Source organism: Sminthopsis crassicaudata, chromosome 2, assembly GCF_048593235.1.
Source record: "Sminthopsis crassicaudata isolate SCR6 chromosome 2, ASM4859323v1, whole genome shotgun sequence".
Lineage (NCBI taxonomy): Eukaryota > Metazoa > Chordata > Mammalia > Dasyuromorphia > Dasyuridae > Sminthopsis > Sminthopsis crassicaudata.
The window spans coordinates 670430907-670454944 of record NC_133618.1 but is presented as its reverse complement, the minus strand read 5'-3'; the positions used below and the strand labels follow the sequence as shown (position 1 = coordinate 670454944).

At 38.0% G+C, this 24038-nt stretch overlaps 1 protein-coding gene across 2 annotated transcripts in view; it reads left to right on the top strand.

The window, feature by feature from the left end:
• PRKG1 (protein kinase cGMP-dependent 1) overlaps positions 1-24038 on the top strand; it is a 1273864-nt gene that overhangs the window by 1206871 nt on the left and 42955 nt on the right. For both annotated transcript variants that reach the window (XR_012487204.1, XM_074297069.1), the window contains exon 10: positions 9817-9913. Coding sequence is in view for 1 of the 2 variants with exons in the window: in XM_074297069.1 (XP_074153170.1) it covers positions 9817-9913 (97 nt within the window). In the remaining variant the exon portion in view is untranslated. The remainder of the gene's footprint in view (positions 1-9816; positions 9914-24038) is intronic.

The window sequence follows — 24038 nt, the reverse complement described above, 5'->3', positions numbered from 1 at the left end:
CTGCCCCAGACACCTGGTAAGGATACAGCAAAGGAAACTGGAAGCAATCAGACAGGTCGGAGGAGAATCAGGAGAAAACAGAATAACAGAAATCTAGAATGAAAAGCATTGGGTCTCCCATGTGCCAGCACTATGCTCCATTTGGGGAAGACGAAGACAAATTTGAAACATTCCCTGCCTTTGCAGGAAGCCACCATTTCTATTTCTCTCTCTTTCGATTTTCAATTCTCTTTATGTGTTGTTTTGTTTATATTAGAGTATAAGGTTTTTGTGACTTGTCTATGTCTCTCAATACTCGGTACAGTGCCAGGTACATAGTAAAAATATATTAAATGTACTATTTATTTGTCTGTCTACCTATCCACCCCTCCATTTATCTACCTGTCTATCCAGCAATCTATCAATCCATTCATCTATCCATCCATTTATCTAACCATCTAGTCATCTACCTATCATTTACTTATCCCTTCACCTATCTATCCATACATTTATCTATCCATCCATTTATCTATTCATCCATCCATCTATCATTATCATCTATCCATTTAACCATAAAGATAGATAGATAGATAGTAGATAGATACAGATCCATCTCTCCATTTATCCATTCATCCACCTATAAATCTGTCCATGTATCCTATCTTCCTGACCTTGAGACCAGCTTCCTTTCCACTGTGTGACACTGTCTCTAATCCATAATTGCTTCATTAAATCAAATGAGTAAAAAATGAATACAAGAAAATAAAAAGGACATTCCCATAAAAGCAGGGGATAAGGAAGAGTCCTGGTTAACTTGGAAGCTCAAATTCAAGTTCTTTTTCTGTTAATCATGTGTTACTCTAGCGTCAGTTTCCTTAGTTATAAAATGGGAGTGAAAATCATTTTCTTCTTATTCTCACAAAATCTAAAAGAATAAATTGAATGTGAGGAAAGCTTTGAATTCTCAGAATAAATGTATATTCTAAATTCAAAATGTTAGCTTTCTTAGCATTCAATCAATGATAGAAATTCAATTTTTTCTGAGTTTTCCTCTCAGCTGCATCTCCTCCAGGGAAAGTGTTTGAAAAATAAATGAAATTATTTCATAACCAAGATTCTATTTAAAAAAAAAAAAACAACTAGTCAATATCTCCAGAAACTGTGATTCTGAAATATGGTCTGAGAAATCAGGTTATTTTCAATCCCTGAAAAAGAGATTACATTGTCTGGGGAAATTGACAAAAATGAAATGTTTACAACACAGCCCAGGCTCTCGTTTTATTAAACTATTCTCAAACTTAGGTGTTTCTTATGTTTCTGCTAGAATTGACAAGGAGCAGTATGGATGGCACCAATGTGTTGTTTTTATTGTGATGATTTACTGTTATCAGAAGCAGAAATATTCTGATGTTTTTAGGATTATGGTCCCCTTGGATTTGGAGAGGATGGTGGAGTTTCTGGATTTTGTTTTGCTTCCTTGTTGTATAGATATTTGAGTTCAATTTTAATTTTGTAAAACACTATCATTTCAGCATGAAATAGCTCAGCTCAAAAAAATGTAAGCTCTAGACTATTTAATCATCATTTATCCTAAATAAAATAAATGACCTATTTTGATTGTGTTTAAGAAAAATGGCTTTTCTTTGATTGCTTGATGTCAGTTAATTTAGACAATTTCGCGATAAATTCAAATTCAATTTGAATCAACATTGTCCGTTGCATATATGGGCCAGACACCATGCTTGGCAAGGCAGAAATAAAGAAACAGATTGGAAAAAGATCTGCCCTCAAGAAGTTTATATCTTCTTGGGGAAAGAGAGAATATGATCTGGACACAAATAAATAAGTATAAAGTATATACAAAGTATTTTCAAGAGAGAAAGAATACTAATAACTAGGGAGTGAAGCTGGGTTTAAAAAAAAAAAGAAGAAGATCTCCTTTTGGAGGCAGCAGTGAACTGTGATTTAAATGAGTCTGGAGAATCTGAGAGGAAGAGGTGACGAGAGAGTGAATTTAATGCTGGAGGAATCGACTATAGAAGAACGTGGAAGTGGAGGATAAATGTCATGTATATGGAATGCCTCGTTAACTAATTCAGAATAGAGAGAGTGTGATAGGAGAGTTAGCAAATAAAAAGCTGGAGAGATGGGTGGAAGCCAGATTTGGATGGATTTTAAAAGTCATGATGAGGAGTCATGGGGAATCCCTGAAGATTTTTGGTAGGAGGGTGACCTATCTTAAGAATACTGGTTTGAGGGGGCAGCTAGGGGGCGCAGTGGAGAGAGCACCAGCCTTGAATTCAGGAGGACCCGAGTCCAAATGTGGTCTCAGACATTTAACACTTCCTAGCTGTGTGACCCTGGGCAAGTCACTTAACCCCAGCCTCAGGGGGGAAAAAAAAAAAAGAATACTGGTTTGACAACTGAATGAGAGTTGGTCGGGGAGTCCAATAGAGGCAAGAGAATAGAGGCAAGAGTCCAATTAAGATATCATTGCAGTAGTTCAAGTTTGGGGTGAAGAGACTCAGCGCACACATGAGTTAAGAAAAAGGATTGGATTGAGAGTTTATGGAGATAGAATTGAGAAGATTTGGCAACTGATTGGATGGGACAGGGACAAGCAGAACAAGAAGGGATAGGATAGGGAAGTGTTAAGAAGGACTCAGAGGGGAGCAGGGGAGAGAGAGGAGAAAAAAAAATTGAAACCCAATATTTGCAGAGGTGAATGTTGGAAACTATCTTTTGTGTGTATTTGGAAAAATAAAAAGCTATTTAAAAATAATAAAAAAGAAGGACCCAGAGCTTGCAAAGCTGATGCCCATAGCAGAAGGGGGAATTTAGAACAGGATCCGATTTTGGAGAGGCAGGTAATATAATTGGTTCCATTTCAAAACTTAATTATGGTAAAGTCACACTTAGAGCATCCAAGAGAAAGATTTTATTAAAGTACACATTTGCAGCAATTTGAGGGAGGATGAGAGAGATAAATGGACTCCACCAATATAACACAGTAGAAAAAATGATATTCATTTCAGAATCATTTCAGCTAAAAGGGTATCTGTTTGTCAGTATTGCTCAGGGTCAGACACTTCTACTGTCTAATCAGACCAAGTCAGCTGGGTAGTTCAGTGGCTAGAGCAATGGATTTGGAATCAAGTCTTTAGTTGCTTCCTAACAGCCACTTTTGAGCTGCATGTAGATTAGCATATCAGTGCCTCAGGTCCCTGTAAAGTCTTTCCAGTTCTAAACATAATATCTTATCATTCTGTTCAAATCCCTCCAATCTGGAATTCTTTTTGCTTCTTCCATCTGAATCTCACTATATCATGAACTGTTATAGCCCTGAATGCTGTGAATAAACTCAAACGAGGCTAGTTAAGGGAAATGACAGATAGCCCTGGATAAGGCTGAGTGCTACCTATAACCACTTTCATGGCCCCCAAGGCCACCAATGGAGCAGGATTTGGGAGGACTCATTTGTACCTGACCCCAGGCTTCCTAGAACTGTTTGACTTCTGTGAAATGGAGAATCTCTCTGGGGAAGTATGAAACCCTGCAACTTCACGCTCCGAGTGAAATAGTCTAAGCAGTTACCTGAGTACTTTAAACAGCTGAGGTTTGGCCAAAATCACACAGACCATTAGTTTAGTTTCTGGATTCACTTTGCTTAATGTACATAGAAAGCATCTGGAAGTCAATCAGTGAACAAATATTGGTTAAGCTCCCACTACTTGCCATTTGCCACGTTGGACCCTGAGGATAGAAATACAAAGAAGGGAACATTTCCCATCTTCAAGGTACTTAAATTATAATAGGAGAGGCAAGCACATCTATAAACATGCAAAGTATAAATATCAAGTGAATAAATGCAAGTAAATACACCGCAGTTAAAGATGAGGAGTTTGGGAGGAAGAGTTATAAGAATTAGAATCCACTCAGTTGTAAACTCCTTAAGGGCAGAAATTATCTTTGCCTTTTTTTGTACCCTGGCATACAGTACATGCTTAATCAATGCCCTATTAAGACCTATTAGCCAATAGGCCTTACAATCTATTTTATTATACAATACAATCTATTGTATTATGTTGTGTATTGTATTATATATATATATATATACATATATATATACACACACACATATATATATATAATATTGATCAATAATATAATATATACAATGTAATGCATATATTATTAATACAATGTACAATATAATACATCTATTATTAATATAATATATATAATACAATACAATAGATGTATGCAATATAACATAACACAACACATAATATATATACAATATAATATGTCTGTTATTAATATAATAATGTACAATATAATACATCTATTATTAATATAATGTACAATATAATACACCCATTATTAATATGTTATATATAATGTAATACAATAGATGTATGCAACATAGCATATAACACAATACATAATATATATACAATATAATATGTCTATTATTAATATAATAATGTACCATATAATACATTTATTATTAATATAATATATATACAATATAATATGTCTATTGTTAATATAATAATGTACAATGCAATGCATCTATTATTAATATAATATATACAATATAATACAATAGATGTATGCAATATAACATGACACAATATATAATATATATACAATATAATACATTCATTATTAATATATTATGTATAATATAATACAATAGATGTATGCAACATAGCATTTAACACAATACATGATATATATACAATATAATATGTCTATTGTTAATATAATAATGTACAATGTAATACATCTATTATTAATATAATATATACAATATAATATAATAGGTGTATGCAATATAACATATGACACAATATATAATATATATACAATATAATACATCTATTAATATAATGTACAATATAATGCATCCATTATTAATATATTATATATAATATAATACAATAGATATATGCAACATAACATATAATACAATACATAATATATATACAATATAATATGTCTATTATTAATATAATAATATACAATATAATACATCTATTATTAATATAATATATACAATATAATATGTCTATTATTAATATAATAATGTACAATATAATACATCTATTATTAATATAACATATATACAATATAATATGTCTATTATTAATATAATAATGTACAATATAATACATCTATTATTAATATAATATATATGCAATATAATACAATAGATGTATGCAATATAACATGTAGCACAATATATAATATAGACAATATATATGTATATATATTGAAGTTGGGAAACCAATTGAAGAAAAGTTTTAAAAGACTTTACAAGTCAAAGGAGTTTCTATCTAGGGCTAAAGGAACTTTGGGAACGACAGTGGAGTTTATGAGTAAGGGACTAAGTGGTCAGACCTGAAACTGAGGGAAATCTTTTTGGATGGCCTATGGAAGATGGGCTAGGCTAGTCCTTTGAGATTAGGAGGGTAATTTAATGATCCAAAAGAGAAATGGGACAACCGCCACATGGGAAAAAAGAAGAGGATGAGTGTGAGAAATGTTCTGAAGGTAGATATAATAAGATTGGTAACTTTCTGACTATATAAGAGTGAAAATGGGGAGTCCAGAATGGTGCTGAGGGAGTAAATCTGGGAGATAAGAAGGAAAATGGTGTCACTGAGAGTTTAGATGATTCTGTGTTTTAGAGGAAAGACAATGAGCTCTATGTTGGACATTTTAGGTTTGAGTTCCCTAGATTATCCAGTTTTAAACATTTAATTAGAAGTTGGTGATCTGGGTCTGGAGTTCAGGAGATTTAGTGCTGGAGTTGGGAATCATCTGCAAAAAGAGGATCATTAAAGCCACGAGAAGTGATGGGATCACTAAGTGAAAGAGCTCAGAGGGAGAAAAGAAGCAAGCTCAGGTAATGGTAATGAGGTAATGTGGTAATGAGGGACAACCCCCAGCAGTGGAACAGGGCAGAGATGATAATTCCAGAAAAGAGACTGAGGAGCAGTCAGATATGCAGGATCACCAGGAGAGAGCAACACGTGTACCCAAATCATTGTGGTTCTCTTTTTATTACATGATCTCTACAGAGAAGAAATACGTCGACCAGCTAAAAGTCACTCTGTCCCATTGGCTAGTGGTCAAGAGCTAACTTCTGCCCCAATAAGTACAGTTCATAACTACAAAACATTTTAAGGATTACAAAGGGCTTTGTATATATAAACTTCATTAGTTCCTCACATCCTTGTGAAGCAGATGCTGTTATTATCCCCATTTTACAGATGGAAAAGCTAATTCTCAGAGCAGTGACTTGTTCAGAGTCAAAGACCTAGTAAGTATCAAAGGCTGGATTTCTACTCTGTTCTTCCTGACTCCATCCTGCCCAATGCTCTATCAGCTGGACTTTAATACACATACTTGCAGTCCTACTGTGAGGTTTTTTTGCCCCCTTAGGAAGCATTGTGCTGAAAGGAGACATGATTATTTCCAAGAACAGATGAGCCCCAAAGGAACACATGGCAAAGGCCTTTAAATGTTGATACTGTGGAGAAGTCTTATCTTCCCTGTGTCTCCAGAAGACCATTAGAACAGACTTCTGGTTGACTACACAAGAGGAAGGGCAACCTGAAATGAGGCAAGAGGAACATCTCCCTTTTGCCCTCCTGGTGCTTTGTTGTGGCATTTTTACCAGAGTAGGAACTGTAATGCAAATGCTAGTCTTTCCTCTAGTATAAAAAACATTTACGAACCTGGGCCTCCTTCAGTACCCCGTAACTCATGATCAGACTGAAGTGGGAAGGATAGAGAAGAGAAGGAGTGTGGATGTTCATCCTGGAAAGATTTGGGGGGTGGAGGAAGGGGGTACCACGGTAGTTTGAAGGACTGTCACATACAAAAATGGAAGAGCCATTAGCCTGGTGGTTATTGGCTCTAGAGGGAAGAGCCAGGTGCAGTGAGTATGAGATGCAAAGAGTCCAAATGTCAGCTCTGCCCCTTCAGCAAATCACTTAACTTTTCTAAAACAAAAAAATAAGGGGGGGAGTAGGATTAAAGTCACTCCCCATTTTCACTAGGGTCAGTAACAGGAAGGGATTTTAGGAGTCAGCTAGCCCTTCTTTTTATGGATGAAGAAGCCAAAAGATAGAGTAACTGAAGGAACTGGCAAAGACTTTATGTTAGCAAGTGTAAATGTTCCATATCATAGAGAATATGGGAAGAGGAATCAAAAATCTGAGTGGACCTTGAGGCTTTTTAGGAAACAATAACAAAAAATCCAAATGGGGAAAAATTAACTTCAAATGATCATCATTGTACCAATAAGAGTTAACATCTCTCTAAAACTTTACACTTTACAAAGCACTTTGTAAATACATGACTAATTTAGCCCTCCCGAATTATTACCCCCATTTTATAGATTAAGAAACTGAGTCTAAAATGAGGTCTCAAGTTTATCTCTTTTCTCTCTAGTACTATTTCCTTCATACCAGCCTATTTTAGATATTATTTCATTTCATATTCACAAAACCCTGCAAGGTAGGTGATGTTATTATCCTAATTTTAGAGCTAAGGAAACTGAGGCAAAACAAGTTTAAATGATTTGCCAGAAGTCACACAGCTAGTAAATGTCAGAGGCTGGATTTGAACTCAGATCTCCCCGGTCCCAGCCCTGCACTTTATACATTGCACTACTCAGCTGTTTCTATCCTTCTCCTAGTCATTACATTGTAATAGTACCGTGTAGACATTAAACCACTTCTATTATTCGGTCTGCGTCCTACTGAATGCATTTACTGAGTCTTTTCTCACCATAGTTAATATCACATTCAGAGTAGTATATCTCCCAGAAACCATATAAGGTGAATACTAAACACTACCACCAGGAAGGATTCTGACTCTAGTCATCTAGGAAATTCCTGATTGCATGCATGCGGTCCCGATCAAGGGGAGTCTTTGGATACCCCCAACTAGTTTGTCTGTGCATCTGTTGGACCGGGTGCTACCATTTTTTTCCCTTTTAAAGTGAGAGAGCCTGCAATTTTCCAAAAATACAGTCATCTGGAATGCCAGAAATGTCCATTTGTCGCCCAGATTCCATCACGGCAAAGTAATCCCATCTTAGTACGAGGAGTCAGATATTATTGTCCCAGCAAGAATGTAAACCTTTGACCTTTGCTATAAAGATGAGGGACCAAGTCATTGCCCAGGGCCCATTTCCCCATTTGGACCTCAGTTTCCCTTTCTGTACAATGGAGTTGACAAGCAAGAACAAATCATTAGCCACGCCAAAGCCAACATTCCCAGGTCATTCTGCATTTGGGGATGCCTTTTACTAGGCCATAGGCTTGACTTCCTCATAAAATCCATACAGGTGAAAAAAAATGTATGTTCATGGCTTCTGCTTGAGCCTTCCCTTTGACACTGACTGACTGTGTGACCTCGGGCAAGCTCTCTAACCCCTAGCCCCCATTTCATCCTCTGTACAATGGAGATAATACTCCTTCTATCTGCCTACCTCACCCATTGCACCGAATGTTCCCATTTTATCCTTTGCAAGTAAAGGAGTTCTTAATTTCCAAAAATACAGTCCCAGGGATCAAACCTTAGAATAATCTGTGTAAATGTGAAAGGATGATTAGGATTTAGAAAGTCAAAAAGCCAGCTGAGTCTCCTCTTGAGCTCCTCTGTCTCAGTATTTTCTCAGGATTAGCCTAAACGATCGGGAGTCAAAATTTTAATCCCAGATCTAACTTTAGAAAAGTCACGTCTGCTCCGTTTCCTCGGCTGTAAAGCAGGGCGCAATAGTATGTAGAGTCTCTTCTTCATGGAGTCACAGTGAGCAAGATCTTCTAAAACCTACCATGGTCTAGAAATGGGTGCTTTCAATAGTCCCTTCAAGGTCTGTACAGTAGTGAAGGGCACTGGTCACATTGGAAGCCATCTGTCTTGTGAGACAGCTAAATGCCTCCCTGCCCTGGCTTGGGTAAGTGGGAGGATCCCCTTCATCCATATGCCTTCCTATCCTTTCTAAAAATACCCGAGCCTCCAGCAAGCAAATATTTTGGGAAGCTCACATTCACTAGTAAGACCCAGGGAAGCTTTTTATTTTTTTGCCACTGACACGAGTCCAAGGTGCTTGTTTGACGAGGCAGGCTTTGGGAGCCATGAATCCATGTGTCCATGCACCGTCTAGCTGGGAAACCAGCCACGATACCGGGTGCATTTGCTAGGAGCATCAGCTCTGGACCAGCCTTCAAACCAGAGAGAAGGAAACAGAACTGGGTTTTATTTTTTTGATTGATTTGGGGGAATCTTAATATGCTTTTGAAGTCATCCTTCACAGACATTTGTACCATGACCCACGGCTTTGAGGAGCTGATTTCCGAGAACCTGGCTATGATTTTTCTTTAGAGACCTCAGGGATTTCACAATTTATAGAAACTATGACCAACCTGTGGAAAATGGAAACTTCTGAAAGACTTTTGCATCCTAAATACTGAAAAGCAAGGGGAGGGAAGAGAAAGTGAAAACAGAAAAGCAAGACTGAGAGAAAATGTCAAGTTGTAACTTTCCCTTGAGACCCGGAGGTGAGGGCAGGTGCATGACTGATGCATTGGGGGTGCTTTGTCCTTTGCTACTCTGAAAAGCAAAAAAGGACCATTCTTCCTAAAGGGGACCAAACAAAACTATGAGTGTGAGAAAAGGTGGGCTCTAAAGAGGCGAGATGGAAGTGAAACAGGTAAACCGCGTCCTCCAGACATGTCATTCAGGTACTTCTGTCCGGGGCACTCATGTTTGCACCTCTAAGAAATTTCCATTTTTTCGCATCAAAAAATCCAGATATGAAGCTGAAGGGGCATTCTTCGCCAACCTGAAGCTATCCGATTTCAACATCATCGACACGCTGGGAGTTGGAGGTTTTGGACGAGTGGAGCTGGTAGGTGACTTATTGCTATTTGTTCTCTGGCTTCTTATGCTGGGAATTAGGGTGGGATGGGAGAGGGGAGGCCCTTTTTTATTGTTTGTTTTGTTTTATTTAAATAAAAACTCTCTCTGGCCACCTTCAATAGGGTTCCTTCAGGTTGCAAAGTCCGCAGCAGCTCAAGCAGGCAGATTTAGGTTAGAAATGTTTAAAATAAAAAAAGGATTATCCAAATACCCTTCAAAACTTCCTACTTCTTAATGAAAGGTGAAATAAGCTGCTTGAAAAGGGGGAGATTTGAATATCTAGTCTTTTTGTTTGTTTTTTAAAGCTTTCCTGTGCTTAGGAACCCTGAGAGGTTTCTTAGCAATACTAGATGGTTCAGGAAATAGAATGCTGGATCGGGAGTCAGGAAGACTGAAATTCCAGTCTGGCCTCAAGCACTCACTATCTGGGTCATCTTGGGCAAGTCGCTGAACTGCTATTTGCCTCAGTTTCCTCCTCTGTTAAATGGGAGTGATATTAGAAAATGAGAGAATATTGGTAAAGCTCAGTCCAAACCTTAAAGTGCTACATGAATGCTAACTTCATATTATTAGAATGCTTTGTCAGCCTTAAAGTGCCACTGGCTGGCCAAGAGTTACCTTTTAGGTAGTGGTGAGCCAAGTAATGTGCCAAGGACTTATTATTATTCCACCAAATTATTATCTCATCAAATGAACTAAGAAATGGCAGAGGATATAATTTAAAATTCAGAGTCATTATAACGATAAGGAAGAGCCTACTACGGGCTGGGGTTGCTTTAAGGTTTCACTTCATGAGCTTGAGGTCCCTTTGAGCTTTCCATCTAGGATTTGTCAGCTATAAAAATGCCATCGATAGACCCCCAAAAATGGACGATTTAAGGTACAGACTCACCTTGACCACGAGCTACCTGTTTGACCTGGAGCAATTGTCTTGCCCTTTTTGGATCCCCTGAAAAAGCAAAGACTTGTGGCCAAGGTGGTCTTCTGATTCTAAAAATGGGGCCCCTCTTCTTCCCTCCTCATTCTCGATGATTTTTGAACAATGAAAGAGCTTCCCATTTGGAGCTGGCAGGCCCCTACTAGTATCCCGCCTTTCTTACTTAGTACCTGTATGGCCATGAAGTCATTTCCTCTCACTGGGCTCCCATTATCTATATATTTTTAAAAAGACAGACTAAGAAATCTCAAAGTCCCCTGCAAATTCAGCTCCAATAATTTTTCTTTTTTTCATATTTATTTAATAACTGCTTTTTATTTTTCCAAATACATGCAGAGATAGTTGTCAACATTCCCCTTTGCAAAATCTCTTGTTTCAGATTTTTTCCCCTTCTTTCCTCCACCCCTTTCCCCCAGATAGCAAGGAATCCAATTGATGTTAAGCATGTGTAAGTCTAAATGTATTTCCATATTCATCATGCTGTGCAAGAAAAATCAGATCAAACAAGAAAAAAAAAAAGCAAGCAAACAAACAATAACAAAAAAGGTGGAAATACTCTTCTTTGATCCACGTTCAGTCTCATAGTTCTCTCTGGATTTATGTGGCTCTTTCCCTCCCAGGTATAGTCAATGATTTCTTGACCTTTAAATTTGACAGTTTTAAATATGGGAGTCGGCATTTAGAAGAAAAATATTTCTCTATTTACAGCTACTCCACCACCTTGTATAAGCATTATTTATCACTGTTGATGATAAAGGATTTTTTTCAATGGAAAGCCTTGAATAGACCATAAATCGCATGAGAACCTAAGTGGTGATATACTTCAAATTTCTTAGGCTGTGATTTAAATGACACCTTGACTAAGTCAAAAATAAAATCTAGGAGTTGCCCATCATCCCAGGCCATGAAAGCTATTAGACTCTATTTGGAAGTAGAGATTCGCTTTCCTCTCTCTGCTGAGCCCAGAGATGCCCCTGATATTTGACACTAAAACAGTGTGTTAGGGATCCCTGCTACTTGGGTACAGTGCAGTAAACAGAGTTCCCGTTGCTATTGGAAGAATGGAAGAAACTTTCTCTCAAAGGTAGGCGGTCACTGGCTATTTTTAGCCTTGATCCCTGGGGGTAACATTGGCCATGAATTGTTCTTTCTTTCTCTTAGATAGGGCCAGGCAGCAAGGCCTTGAATTCTTAACTGAAATGTTCTACTTCAAAACACTAAAAATCATAAATTAATATCTAAAGAACACCTCAGAGGCTTCCAGTCCAACAGATGAGCCAACTGAGGTTCAGAGGAAAAGTGAATTGTCCAGATCACTCAGTTAAATAATAAAAGTCAGATTGGGATTGAAATCCTGGTGCCTTAATTCCAAATACAGGGGGTGTATGTGTGTGTGTGTGTGTGTGTGTGTGTGTGTGTGTGTGTAGGGGTGCATGCAAAATGCTTGACAAATCTCCTGTAACATTTCTAGCTTTAAGATTAAATTGGCTACCATGAATCTAAGCAGAATTAGGGAGGGCAAATTATTGGCTAGAATTAGTGCCTTTGAATTCTGCCCACTTCGTCAACTTTATTTTTGCTTGAATTATTGCATGGAGAATGATTCTATGCAATGATTCCTGAGGGAGTTTTCCCTCAAAAGCACCGATGGAACAGGTTCCAGTTTCCTTTCCGTTCTCATGAGTCACAGGCCCCCTTTGGAGTCAATTTTCTTATTTTTAAAATGTCGATGATCATCATCCTCATCATCATTGTCAAGCCGTGCTAAAGAGGCAGCATGGACTCGTGGATAGCGTAAAAGCCTGGAGCTCACTTCCATTTTTTGATTTTTCACCTTTCTGAATCTGTTTTGTTATCTGTTAAATGCAGATGACTACACCAGTAGACTCAATTTCTCAGAGCTGTTATGAAGCTCAAACGAGATCATCTCTGTCGAGCTCTTTCCAACACACAAAATACTAAATGACAGTTCTTATTTAGAGAAGAGTTAGTGTCTTGAGTTTATTTTTCAAAAATTCAGCTTTTATTACCGGCTATAAATATTCATCCATTCCATAAGCAGTCATTAAAAGGTTGTCTGATCATATATCAATAAAGCACAAGCTTCTTTGATGTTATTATATGCCAGGTGTTGTACTTGACACATGAGGCAGCTGGGTGAGTCAGTGGATAGAATCAGGAAGACCTGAGTTGAAATTGAGATGCAAATATTTATTGTATAACTCTGGGCAAGTCTCTTTCTCCTGTTTGCCTCAGTTTCCTCATCTATGAATTGAGCTGTAGTACGAAAAGGCAAACAAGAGGAAACAGGGCAGAAAAGACTTTTTGGAGACAGATGAGGCTAGAGACTGGAGTCCAAAGTCCATAAGAAATTCATTATCTAGTTTGTTACTTAATGTCTGAAGATGTTTCTGGTTTTAGGAAGGTAGAGAGGAGATCTATCCTGAATCTTATTTTGATAATTTAATAAATTTATTATGAGTCACAGAATTTTGAATGAAAGTTGATTTATCAAACATTTATTAAGCATTATTTTGCTAAGTTCAACAGATTCAAAGGAAGGTAAAAATGACAAGAACCAAGAAATAGACCCTACCCCCAAGGAGCTTAGATTCGAAAATAATTTTTGTGCAATCCAAAGTTAAGTAACCAAAACCCCAGTACCATCAAGTTCTAAGTTCAGTAAGAATCATCCTGCCAGCATGGCAAGGATCACTAGAGTCATTTAAAAAAAACAAACTGCTCCCTCAAACTAAAGCATAATTTTCTTTGGACTTAATATTTCCTTGCCTAATTTAGCCCCATCCCAGAAAAACCACACCTTGGATCTCATAATCACATAAAAATCCTTCTATTTCAAAAATCTTGAACTCAGAAATGTTCTCTTCTCCCATCTGTCCTCCCCCCCCCACTCCATTCTAATTCACCATTCATCCTCTTCATGACTTTCAGAACCTTTCCTCTCTATCCATCAGCATGGATCTGACTCTACTTACCTAGCTTGAACCATACTGACCCACTGCAAAAAGGTTCTCATACAGACTCTAGAAATCAATCCCAGGGTTAAAAAATTAATCCCAGGGTTAAAAAAGATCTCAGCAGAGAACCTTACAGGTGCTTTAAAATGTTTTTGAAATTAAAATCAATCCAATCCAATAGAGCTGGGGGGTTTTAAACTGAACTTCTCATTTCACTTGCTGTTGTCTTGAATGTCTTATAATCAGCCCAGTTGTGAGAACTCTTTCCAGTAAAATTTCTGGGAACTTATTGTAAAACAGATATCATTCTTCATTTAGAAAGCATCTTAATTAGATCCTTGTCTCTTGCCTGCAGTTAATAGAGATAGTCTTTATATTAAATTTTTAAAAACATTTGAAGAAATAATGGTTCACTTCACTCTGTGTATTATAAAGCAGATTTAGCTCAGAGTTACCAGTACCTCCCAAATTAGGAATATATTGGATTGCCTAATGCATCCTTTAGAAGAAAATTTGCTAAAGGAGCCTTTAAAAAATAGAATAGTCATTTAAAGCTTAGTTACCAAAAAAATGAACAAAAGCATTTATTAAGCCATGAGTGTGTGCCAGCCACTGTGCTCAGCACTGGGGATACAGTTTGCTTCATCCACACCCCCACAAAAGCCACACATTGGACCTTATGATCACTCAGAGCCCTTCCCATCTCCAAGATCTTGAAATCTTGCTAATGAAAGCTAGAGATTCTCCACCCTTGAGGACCTTGCATTCTAATAGAGGGAGATACCAAACAGAGGGGAGAGGTATTTTGGACAGTTGAGAGATCATATGGCCGTTGAATGGCCATTGAAGTCATTGGGCAATTGAGTGACATGCCCTGATCCAAAATTGAAAAGCAGCTAATTGGTTTAGTGGACATAGTGCCAGACATGGACTCAGGAAACCCTCAACTCCTACTTTAGAAAAATTTTTGCCTATGTGATCCTGAATAAGTAATAACTTTTCTGTGCCTCAGTGTATAGACTAAGATAGTCTATAAAGTGAGGAGTTTGGACTTGATGACCCTTTAGATCTTTTCCAATTCCAATTCTATGGTCAAGGAATGATATTGTTGATTGGATCCAATGCCTGCTCACCAATCAGAGCCTAACATCTCAGAGTGGGTCTTCCTTCCCAGATAAAGAGCTAGAGCAGAAGTAGCATGTCCCTGAGAAGGCCTGGCCAGGATCTAACCAATGAGTTAGGTGGCTGTTACCCAGAGCGTCATCCCTGATGGTATATATATATATGGAGAGAGAGAGAGAGAGAGAGAGAGAGAGAGAGAGAGAGAGAGAGAGAGAGAGAGAGAGAGAGAGAGAGAGAGAGAGAGAGTGTGTATAGTAAAGAAGGCTACCATGGGTTCACCAAGAACTTTTTTAAATGATTTTTCAGTCATGTCCCATTCTTTGTTATGGCATTTTCTTGGCAGAGTTACTAGACTGGTTTTCCATTTTCTTCTGCAGTTTATTTTACAAATGAGGAAAATGAGGCAAACAAACTTAAACAGGATTATATAATTAGTAAGAGTCTGGATTTAAACTCAGCTCTTCCTGACACTACCCACTGGGCCACCTAGATGTCTTACCTTAAAAATATGATGTCATCAACGAACATTATTCTCTTTTCAAAGAGTTATTGGATTCATATCCCAAAGAACGCCATAAACATCAAATACCTTGATGTCACCAAGGAACTTGAATTCAGTTTTTATGATAGCCTTGGGACAAGACAAGCAACAAGTCCTAGGGGAAAGATAAAGAACTGTGGGCTATTCTTTCCAGCAGATAGATTCCAGAATCCTTATTCCCAAAGAGGGCTGATTACTCAAAAACATAGTTAACTTGGCTCTACTGTCAGCCACAGGCTTTAGGCCTTGGCCCACTCCCATTCTAAGTTTCATCAAACATTTGAGTGAAAACATGGCAGACGTGCTTATGAGATCTACAGATGGAACAGAGTGGGAAGAAACAATTAAGGAAGAATAAGAATTTGAAGTGATCTTGACAGACTGACATTCTGGACTAGAACCAAAAGATGAAAGTTAGCAAGCATCAATGTAATGTCCTGCACTGAGACTCAAAAGTCACTGACAGAAAGCCACGCAAGATGAGGGAGAACTAGCTGGATGGCAGTCAGCATGAAAATTTATCTCTGAGCTTTGTTTTTCACAAAAGTAATAAAATGGGCTTTGTCAAGAAGATACTAAAAACGGTACCATAAATGTAGGTGATGATGATGATGATGATGATGATGATGATGATGATGATGATGATGATGATGATGATGATGGGTGAAGAGTGATAACAATGATGAGATATACATATATACATATAGCTACTATGTTTATAGTGCTTTAGGGTTTGCTCAGGGGTTTTCCTGTTATCTGATCTTCACACTAACCTTGGGAAGTTGATTCTATTGTTGTGCCTATTTTACAGAAGAAACTGAGTTTAAGTGACTACCCAGGGTCACAGAGCTAGTAAGTATCAGAGGCAAATTTTGAACTCAGATCTCCTTGACTCCAAGTCCAACACTCTATTCAGTGTACCATCTAAATGACTCAGGAATAAAAAACAGAGTCCAGAAAGAAAATATTCTGATATATATATACACACATACAAATATATATGTGTATATATATATGTATATATATGTATATATATATGTACATATATATGTGTGTGTATATATAAATATATACATACATACATATATATACATACATAAATATATACATATATATACACACACACACACACACATATATATATATTAAATGCAGTCAGCCTCCTGTGGAGTCCTATATTCAGTCCCAAGAGTCACATTTTTAGAAATTAAAAAAAACTGAAATTTTAGAAATAGCAGCTCTAGACGAGTCACCAGCATGGAGATGGATCTAGTAATGCCCTCTGAGAAGCTGGAAAGGGGGTGGATTGGACTAGATGACTTCCTGTCCTTTCTGACAGAGGCTAGGCCTGGACTAGGGAAGACCCAAGTTCGAATGCAGCCTCAGAAACTCACTAGCTGGGTGACCCTAGGCAGGTCATTGTATCTCTGATTGTCTCAGTTACTTTAAACTATAGAATATCCCCACCTCTAAAGGCTATTGTGGGGCTCAAATGGGACATGTGAAAAAAGCACAGAACAGAGCACTATATAAATTCTCATTCCCTTCTTTTTCCTCTCCTCCATCCCTTAGAATCCTCCCTTTCCTGTGAGATTTGGATCTAATAGCACCTTCTATCCTCCTCCCTAACCTCATGTTTTCCACTCCAGACCCAGCTGTGAGAACAATGAATCCTTTTAAATGGTCCCTGAAATTTAAATTTGCACTTTTCTAAGTTATAATTTCCTTAAAAATGGTTATTTGTTCCAGCCTAATAGACACACACAGTGGGAATTTGAAGGATGGGACATATTCAGGAATTCCCTGTTATCACTATTATTAGGATTAGGATATTTTTACATGTTGTCCAGCTGGACTAAAATGGATGTTCCTTAGGGGAAGAGACTATTGGCTTCTGTCTTTGCATCATCATAATAGATATTTTATTAATGTGTGTTGGTGGATTAAGATTTGGATTTTGTGATTTCCCAGAATGCTTAGGTAACATTTTGAAGATAGTCTTGTTTCAAGTTCTAAGATTCATCTATGGAGATTTTATCACTTAATGAGCACTTATTAAGTACTAACTAGGTGGCAGGTGGGCAATTAGATGGTATAATGGAGAGAGGGCCAGCCCCGTAGTCAGAAAGACATCTTCCAGAATTCAAATTTGTCTTCAGACACTTACTAGCCATGTGACCGTAGTCACTTAACTGTTTGCCTCAGTTTCCTCATCTGTAAAATGAGCTGGAGAAGCGAATGATAAATCATTTCAGTATCTTTGCCAAGAAAACACCAAAAGGGGGTCAGAGAAAGTCAAACATGACTAAAAAGCGACTGAGTAACAAGAAAATGTGTCAGACACTGGGCTAAGCATTATTTGTAAAGCACCTGATTGTTGTATATGATAAAAAAAACATTATTTCTGAACATATTTTGATGATTCTGGAGAGAAAGAGAGAAATGGAGAGGAGAGAAAGAGGGACAGATACAAGTCATTTACTAAGTGCTTATTACATGTATTATGCTTAGCACTGGAGATACCAAAAAACAAATATGACAATATCTGTCCTCAAGAAGTTTATATTCTAATGGAAGAGAACAGCATACAAAAAGAGGTGTTAGAACGAGAGAGCATGATTATCTGCAATTGGCAGTCATAGAGACTGGCCTAAGATGAAGAAAGATAGTGACTTATCCACCGTCACATCATCAGAAGGTGTCAGAAGCAAGATGATCTCAGCTCTCCTTGACTCCAAGGCTCATACTCCTTCCACTCCACCACACTGCCCCTCTCTTTCATTTTAAGCCTTTATAATTTAATTTTGTAATAATGGTTTACCTTCCTGTGAAAATTGGAAAACTAACAGAGCATGTGAAGAGCCCATGGATAATGAGTTTAAGGAAATTATTTTTAGCAGTCTGGAAGTGTTATCCATTTACATACATGGCCACTGCAATGATCAACAAGCAAACCGAGCCCTCTTGAGCACCCGTCACTCTGATTAAGCGACAGGAATGGGACTTTGAGCTGTGAAGGAGAGGCAGAGAATTCAGGATGAAAGACAAGAGCCCGCTGTCCTCTGTCCTAGCCAGATCACATCAAGAGTTTTCCATCCAGTTCTGGGCTCTGTAGCCAGCCCCAGGGCTTAAGAGAAATCTCAGCAAGCCAGACACTGTCCCAAACAAGACAACTCACATGGCAAAGAGCCTCAGCGTGGAATTATTCCAGGTTGTCATTACACAGGAGGCCGAGCGCTCTGATAAACCGAGAGTCATCCCAAGTCAACTGCAATTGCAAAGCCTTCCCAAGTCCCCTCTTGTTCTCCAACCTGCCTCAGCTACCTCCATTTTTGTGGTAAAATGCTGGGAGAATAAAAAAGTCAGAGACTGTGGCAGTAGCTTCTATGATGAACATAGTTCAGACATCTCGGATGCTTTGAGGTTTCCAAAGGAGTTTACACACATTACCTCCTTGGAGTTCCACAAAACCTGAGGAGTAAGGCTCTTCAGAGATTGTCACAACCATTGGAGTATGAGGGAACTGAGGCACAGAGCAAGTTCATGATTTCTCCAGTGTCAGCGAATGTCAGTAGCTGAAACTTATCCCAGATCTTCTTGACTCCAAGTCCGTTATATCAGACTGGGTCTGTTCACACACACACACACACACACACACACACACACACACACACACACACACAGTCCTGTATTATTCATATAATGTTCACTTATTCATATAATGTTAACACATGACAAAGAGGAGATGGTCAAATTATTTTATGTGATATCTGTTCCTATTCTCCGACAATTCAACAAAAACAAAAAAGAGAGTTTAAACAATTCTATTTCCAAAGAAAACCAGGTCTTAAAATGAGTCTTAGGGATAGTTTTTAATAAATTGCTCCCAGAAATAAAACTCTTTGTCTCCTAATTTGTCATCATTTGAATGTAGAATGTAAGCATCTTGAGGAGGGAACCTACTCCATCCTGTTGTTTTTATATTTTCAGAACTTTGCATCATGTCTGATACAGAAAGGGGGGGAGAGGAAAAGAGAAAGGAAGGGAGAGAAGGAGGGAGAGGGAGGGAGGGAGGGAGGGAGGGGGAGAGAGAGAGAGAGAGAGAGAGAGAGAGAGAGAGAGAGAGAGAGAGAGAGAGAGAGAGAGACAGAGAGAGAGACAGAGAGACAGAGAGAGACAGAGAGAGAGAGAGAGGAAAGAAAGGGGAGAAAATGGGGAGGGAGGGAGGGAATGTATAAGAGAGGAAAAAGATGGAAGGAAGGAGGAAAGGGAAGAGAGGGAAAGGGAGACAGGGAGAGAGAAATATAGGTGACAGAGAGTCAGAGGTTTATAAAAGAGAAGAAGAATGACAAGTTAATCTGTAAGTAGATCTATAAATAGTTGGGTGGGTAGAAAAATTTAAATGAAGATGGAGATACATAGATGAATAAGAAAACTGATAGAGAAGACAGATCAAGATGAGACTCATAGAAGAGAAAACAAATTTTCAAACACTTTCTATATTCAAGGCTATACTAGGGATACAAATAGTAGGCAGTCCCTGCCCTCAAGGAGCTTCTATTGTAATGGAAAGGAATCTGGAGACAGGGTAGAGTTAGGCATGTTCTTGGTGTGCTCTGGAGATCTAGAACAAGATATGGCCGATGGTGGTCCATTAATGTTCAGGATGATTTCTGGAGTCAAGAGCACTTTCTGGCAGGGAGGGAGTGAAAGTGATGGCCGGAGTAGAGGGGGAGGGCTATCAGTGACTGGAGAGTGACAAGGTGGGTGCGAAATATATGATTGGGGATCAATGAATTGATTGCTCCTAAGTTCCTGTGGATGGGATCCTTTTCAGCCAACTGCATGATAAGTCTCTCTATCTTTGACAGAGCCCTGCTCTCTATTAGCCTTCTCTTTCTTAAGAGAAATGGCCCTGATGCTCTGACTTTCCAGGAGTTAATCCTTTATAGGGCAGTCCCCTGAGTCAGCTCTAGTTTCCCCAATGCTTTCCTAGACTGTGCAGCCCCAATAAGGCACAAATATCCTCACTCATCCTAAGTAAAGGGGGAGGATTGTCTTTGGCTCCACACGCCACAAGCTAGTTATAAATCTCAGATCATATCACTCAGGTTGGAGGCCTTGACAAATTCTATGGTGACCTTTGTAGACTGTTGCTTTAAGGCAGAGCAAGGAACCACCTCCTATGGCTAGGGACACTCTGAAAATCTACCTCCTCATAGGGTATGTGTGGGACAATCCTGATAGGCCATGGAAGGAGGGAGGAAAAAATAGAACAGGACTAAAAAGAGCATCCCGCCTGTAAAAAGGTGTCAACTCCAGTGCTCAGGCTGGGGTGCTTGGCTTTCCTTCTTATGTAACAGGAGGGACTTCCCAGGGAGGAGGCAGGCCAAGGAAGGAAACCTGTCAGGAGCTCTGGCTGCCAAGAGCCGTGGGCCCTGTAACATAATCGCTGGGGGCCGCCTTCAGCCAGGTCCAGACACTTCAAGGACACGCCAAGGTTTTCTGATTCTGAATGTCGCCCTTTCCTCTTACTTGCTTTAGGGCTGAAATGAATTCTTCCATAATCATTTTAACTCTTCATTCTGACCTCAGTCTTCAAAAGAAATCAAAACCAGTCCCACCAGTGGATAGCTGGTGATTTAATGTCACCATTATAAGATAAAGGTCAGATTTAATGTCAAGCAACACTGTGTGCTAGGTTGGGAACTAGGCTGGGATTCAGGCTCAAACAGTCTCAGCTTTCTTAGTTATTTAAATTAGATTAAATTAAAGATTGCAGGGAGGCAGCATGGTGGAACAAAAAGAATGTTGGGTTTGGATTCAGAGGGATCTAGTTTGGAATCCTGGCTCGGACACTTAGGCAGACCTTTGGCCGTTTAACATGGGTGGACCTCAAAGATCAACATACAGTAAAAGCTTAATTAATGCTTTTTTTATTCACCAACCTTTAAAACAATGAAATTTGATGAGATCCCAGAGAGTCAGTGCCATGCTGTGGAAAATGTGCTGGCCTTGGAGACAGGAGGATTTAGTCCAGTTCCAATGATCTTGTGGTGAAGAGAGCCATCTACACCCAGAGAGGGGACTTTGGGGACTGAGTGTGGAGCACCACACAGCACTTTCACTCTTTTTGTTGTTGTTTGCTTGCATGTTATTTTCTTCATCATTTTAAATTTTCTGGTTTGATTTGATTTTTCTTGTACAGCAAGATAACTGGATAAATATGTATGAATATATTGGATTTAACTTATATTTCTACCATATTAACCATATATTAGATTATTTGCCATCTAGGGGAGGCTATGGGAGAAGAGGGGAAAAACTGGAACACGAGGTTTTGCAAGGGTTAGTGTTTCAGAATTATTTATGCATATGTTTTGAAAAATACAAACCTTTAATAAAAAATGAATAATAAAGAATAAAAGAAATAAGAATAAAAAAAATAAATAAATAAAATAAGAATAAAAGAATAAAAGAAAGAATAAGTTCTGGAGAGAATAAATAACATCATACAAGTGAAGTGCATTGAATGCCTTATAGAGCTATAAAATGTGAACTATTGTTCTCAATGATGTTTGATGTAGTATTTTTGGATAATCTTTAAGCTTCAGTCCTATTCTAATCCAGTCTTCTGTGAGCTAGTACTGACACTGATCCCGTTCAATTCTTTTCAGACCCAAGTTACCAAATGCTTATTAAGCATCTTCTTTTGTTTCAGGATCATATTATTCATTTTTCACTCATTCTACTAAAAAAACTGTGAAATACCCCAAAGATTTACTAATAAGACACTAAGAAGCAATGATTATGTGGAGGGAAGAGAGGAGGATTAGACTTGTTCTTTTGATCTAGGAAACTCCTGCTGTTGCTAATTGGCATCTTTTCTGCAACCAGGAGGCTCAAAATAATGGCTGGGTCTAGCTGAGATGCAGGATTGGAATTCAGGTTTTCTTGGCTTTGAGGCCTTTCACTGATATTTAAGAAAAGGTCAAGATCTCTTCCAATGCCTCATTATCAGTATAAGAGGTAGTCCCGGCTTCTCGTTGCCTGTAACATTGGATCAAGCTCTAGATGGTCCTTCCATGCTAGAAAATAATCAGGTGTGATTTAGCAGTCATTTCTCTTTTTTCATGGACCAGTCTGCCTAAGTTTGGATAAGTTCATCTATAGATAGTCCAATGGGATTATCTGTCAGCCATAGAAACTTAAGACAATTATCTGCTGTGATGGAAAGGGAAGCTCTCTGAGTCTTGGAAGAATGCCTTACTTAGTAAATGCTTGTTAGCTAACTGATTGATTTAAGGAGTGTTTCTGATGATTAAATTATGTATTTAAAAATATATACAAATACAGCTAGATATGCTTTTATCCATCTCTCCTCTGTATGTCCTGTAGGATCATAGGTTTAGAGCTCTAAGCAACCACAGTAGTTTTCCAGAGGATATAATTGAAGCTCCGAGAAGTAAAGAATGATCATATCTTAGATCTAGAGAAAAAAAAAAATCTAATCAAATCACTTCAATAGACAGCCCCCAAGTAAGTAAAATGATTTGCCCATGTTCATTCAGGTAGGATGTAGCTAGAATGGTGAATATTCTATCCACCAAACCACATTGAAACTAGAATTCCCTCTCGATATTGGACAATAAGTATGTATATAATAATGTATTCTGAACTCCCTACAACTAATTTAGAAAAAAAGAGTAAATCGGGTGGCACATTTAAATAAGACTCAATTAAAAGACTCAAATTTTCTCTCTACAACTAGTCTGTCAGCTGTGAACTACCACGGAGTAGGGTCTACCTCTGATCCTTAGACTATAGAATATGATCTTCTCACGATTAGAGATTGTTTCATTCTGTGTATTTTCATCCCTGGAACCTCAAATATTGCCTAGCATCTAGTAGATGACTAATATATACTAATGGGAAGCAAGGTAACTCAGTAGATTAGAATACTTAACCTGAAATCAGGAATACTCATCTACATAAGTTCAAATCCAGCCTTAGACACTTTCTAGTAATTGATCCTGGGCAAGTCACTTAATCCTGTTTTCCTCAGTTTACTTATTTGTAAAATAAGCTGAAGAAAAAACAATAAATCACTCCAGTATCTTTGGTAAAAAAAAAAAAAAAAAAAAAGATTCACAATCAAATACAACTGAAAAATGACTAAACAACAATAAATAAATACTAGGTTATTATTGATTGATTGATTACAGATCATAAAATTATAGATTTCATAACCTCCAAGTTTTACCAAGGAAGATACCTGGGATGCAGAAACATAAAAAAACTTGTCTTTTCATTTGCTTTTCTGATTAATTTATTTGATTTCTAGTAAACACATCAAAAATGGTGAAATGCCATAAAAATAATAGACCTCAATTTCAATAAATCATTTGGCTCTCATCTTGTTATTTGGGGGAAGATGTAGAGTAGATGTAAGGCAGTGACATGGGACTTATAGAATAAATGAACTACAAGAGGGATGGCTGGATGTATCCATTTCAATTAAGAAGGGATGTCTATA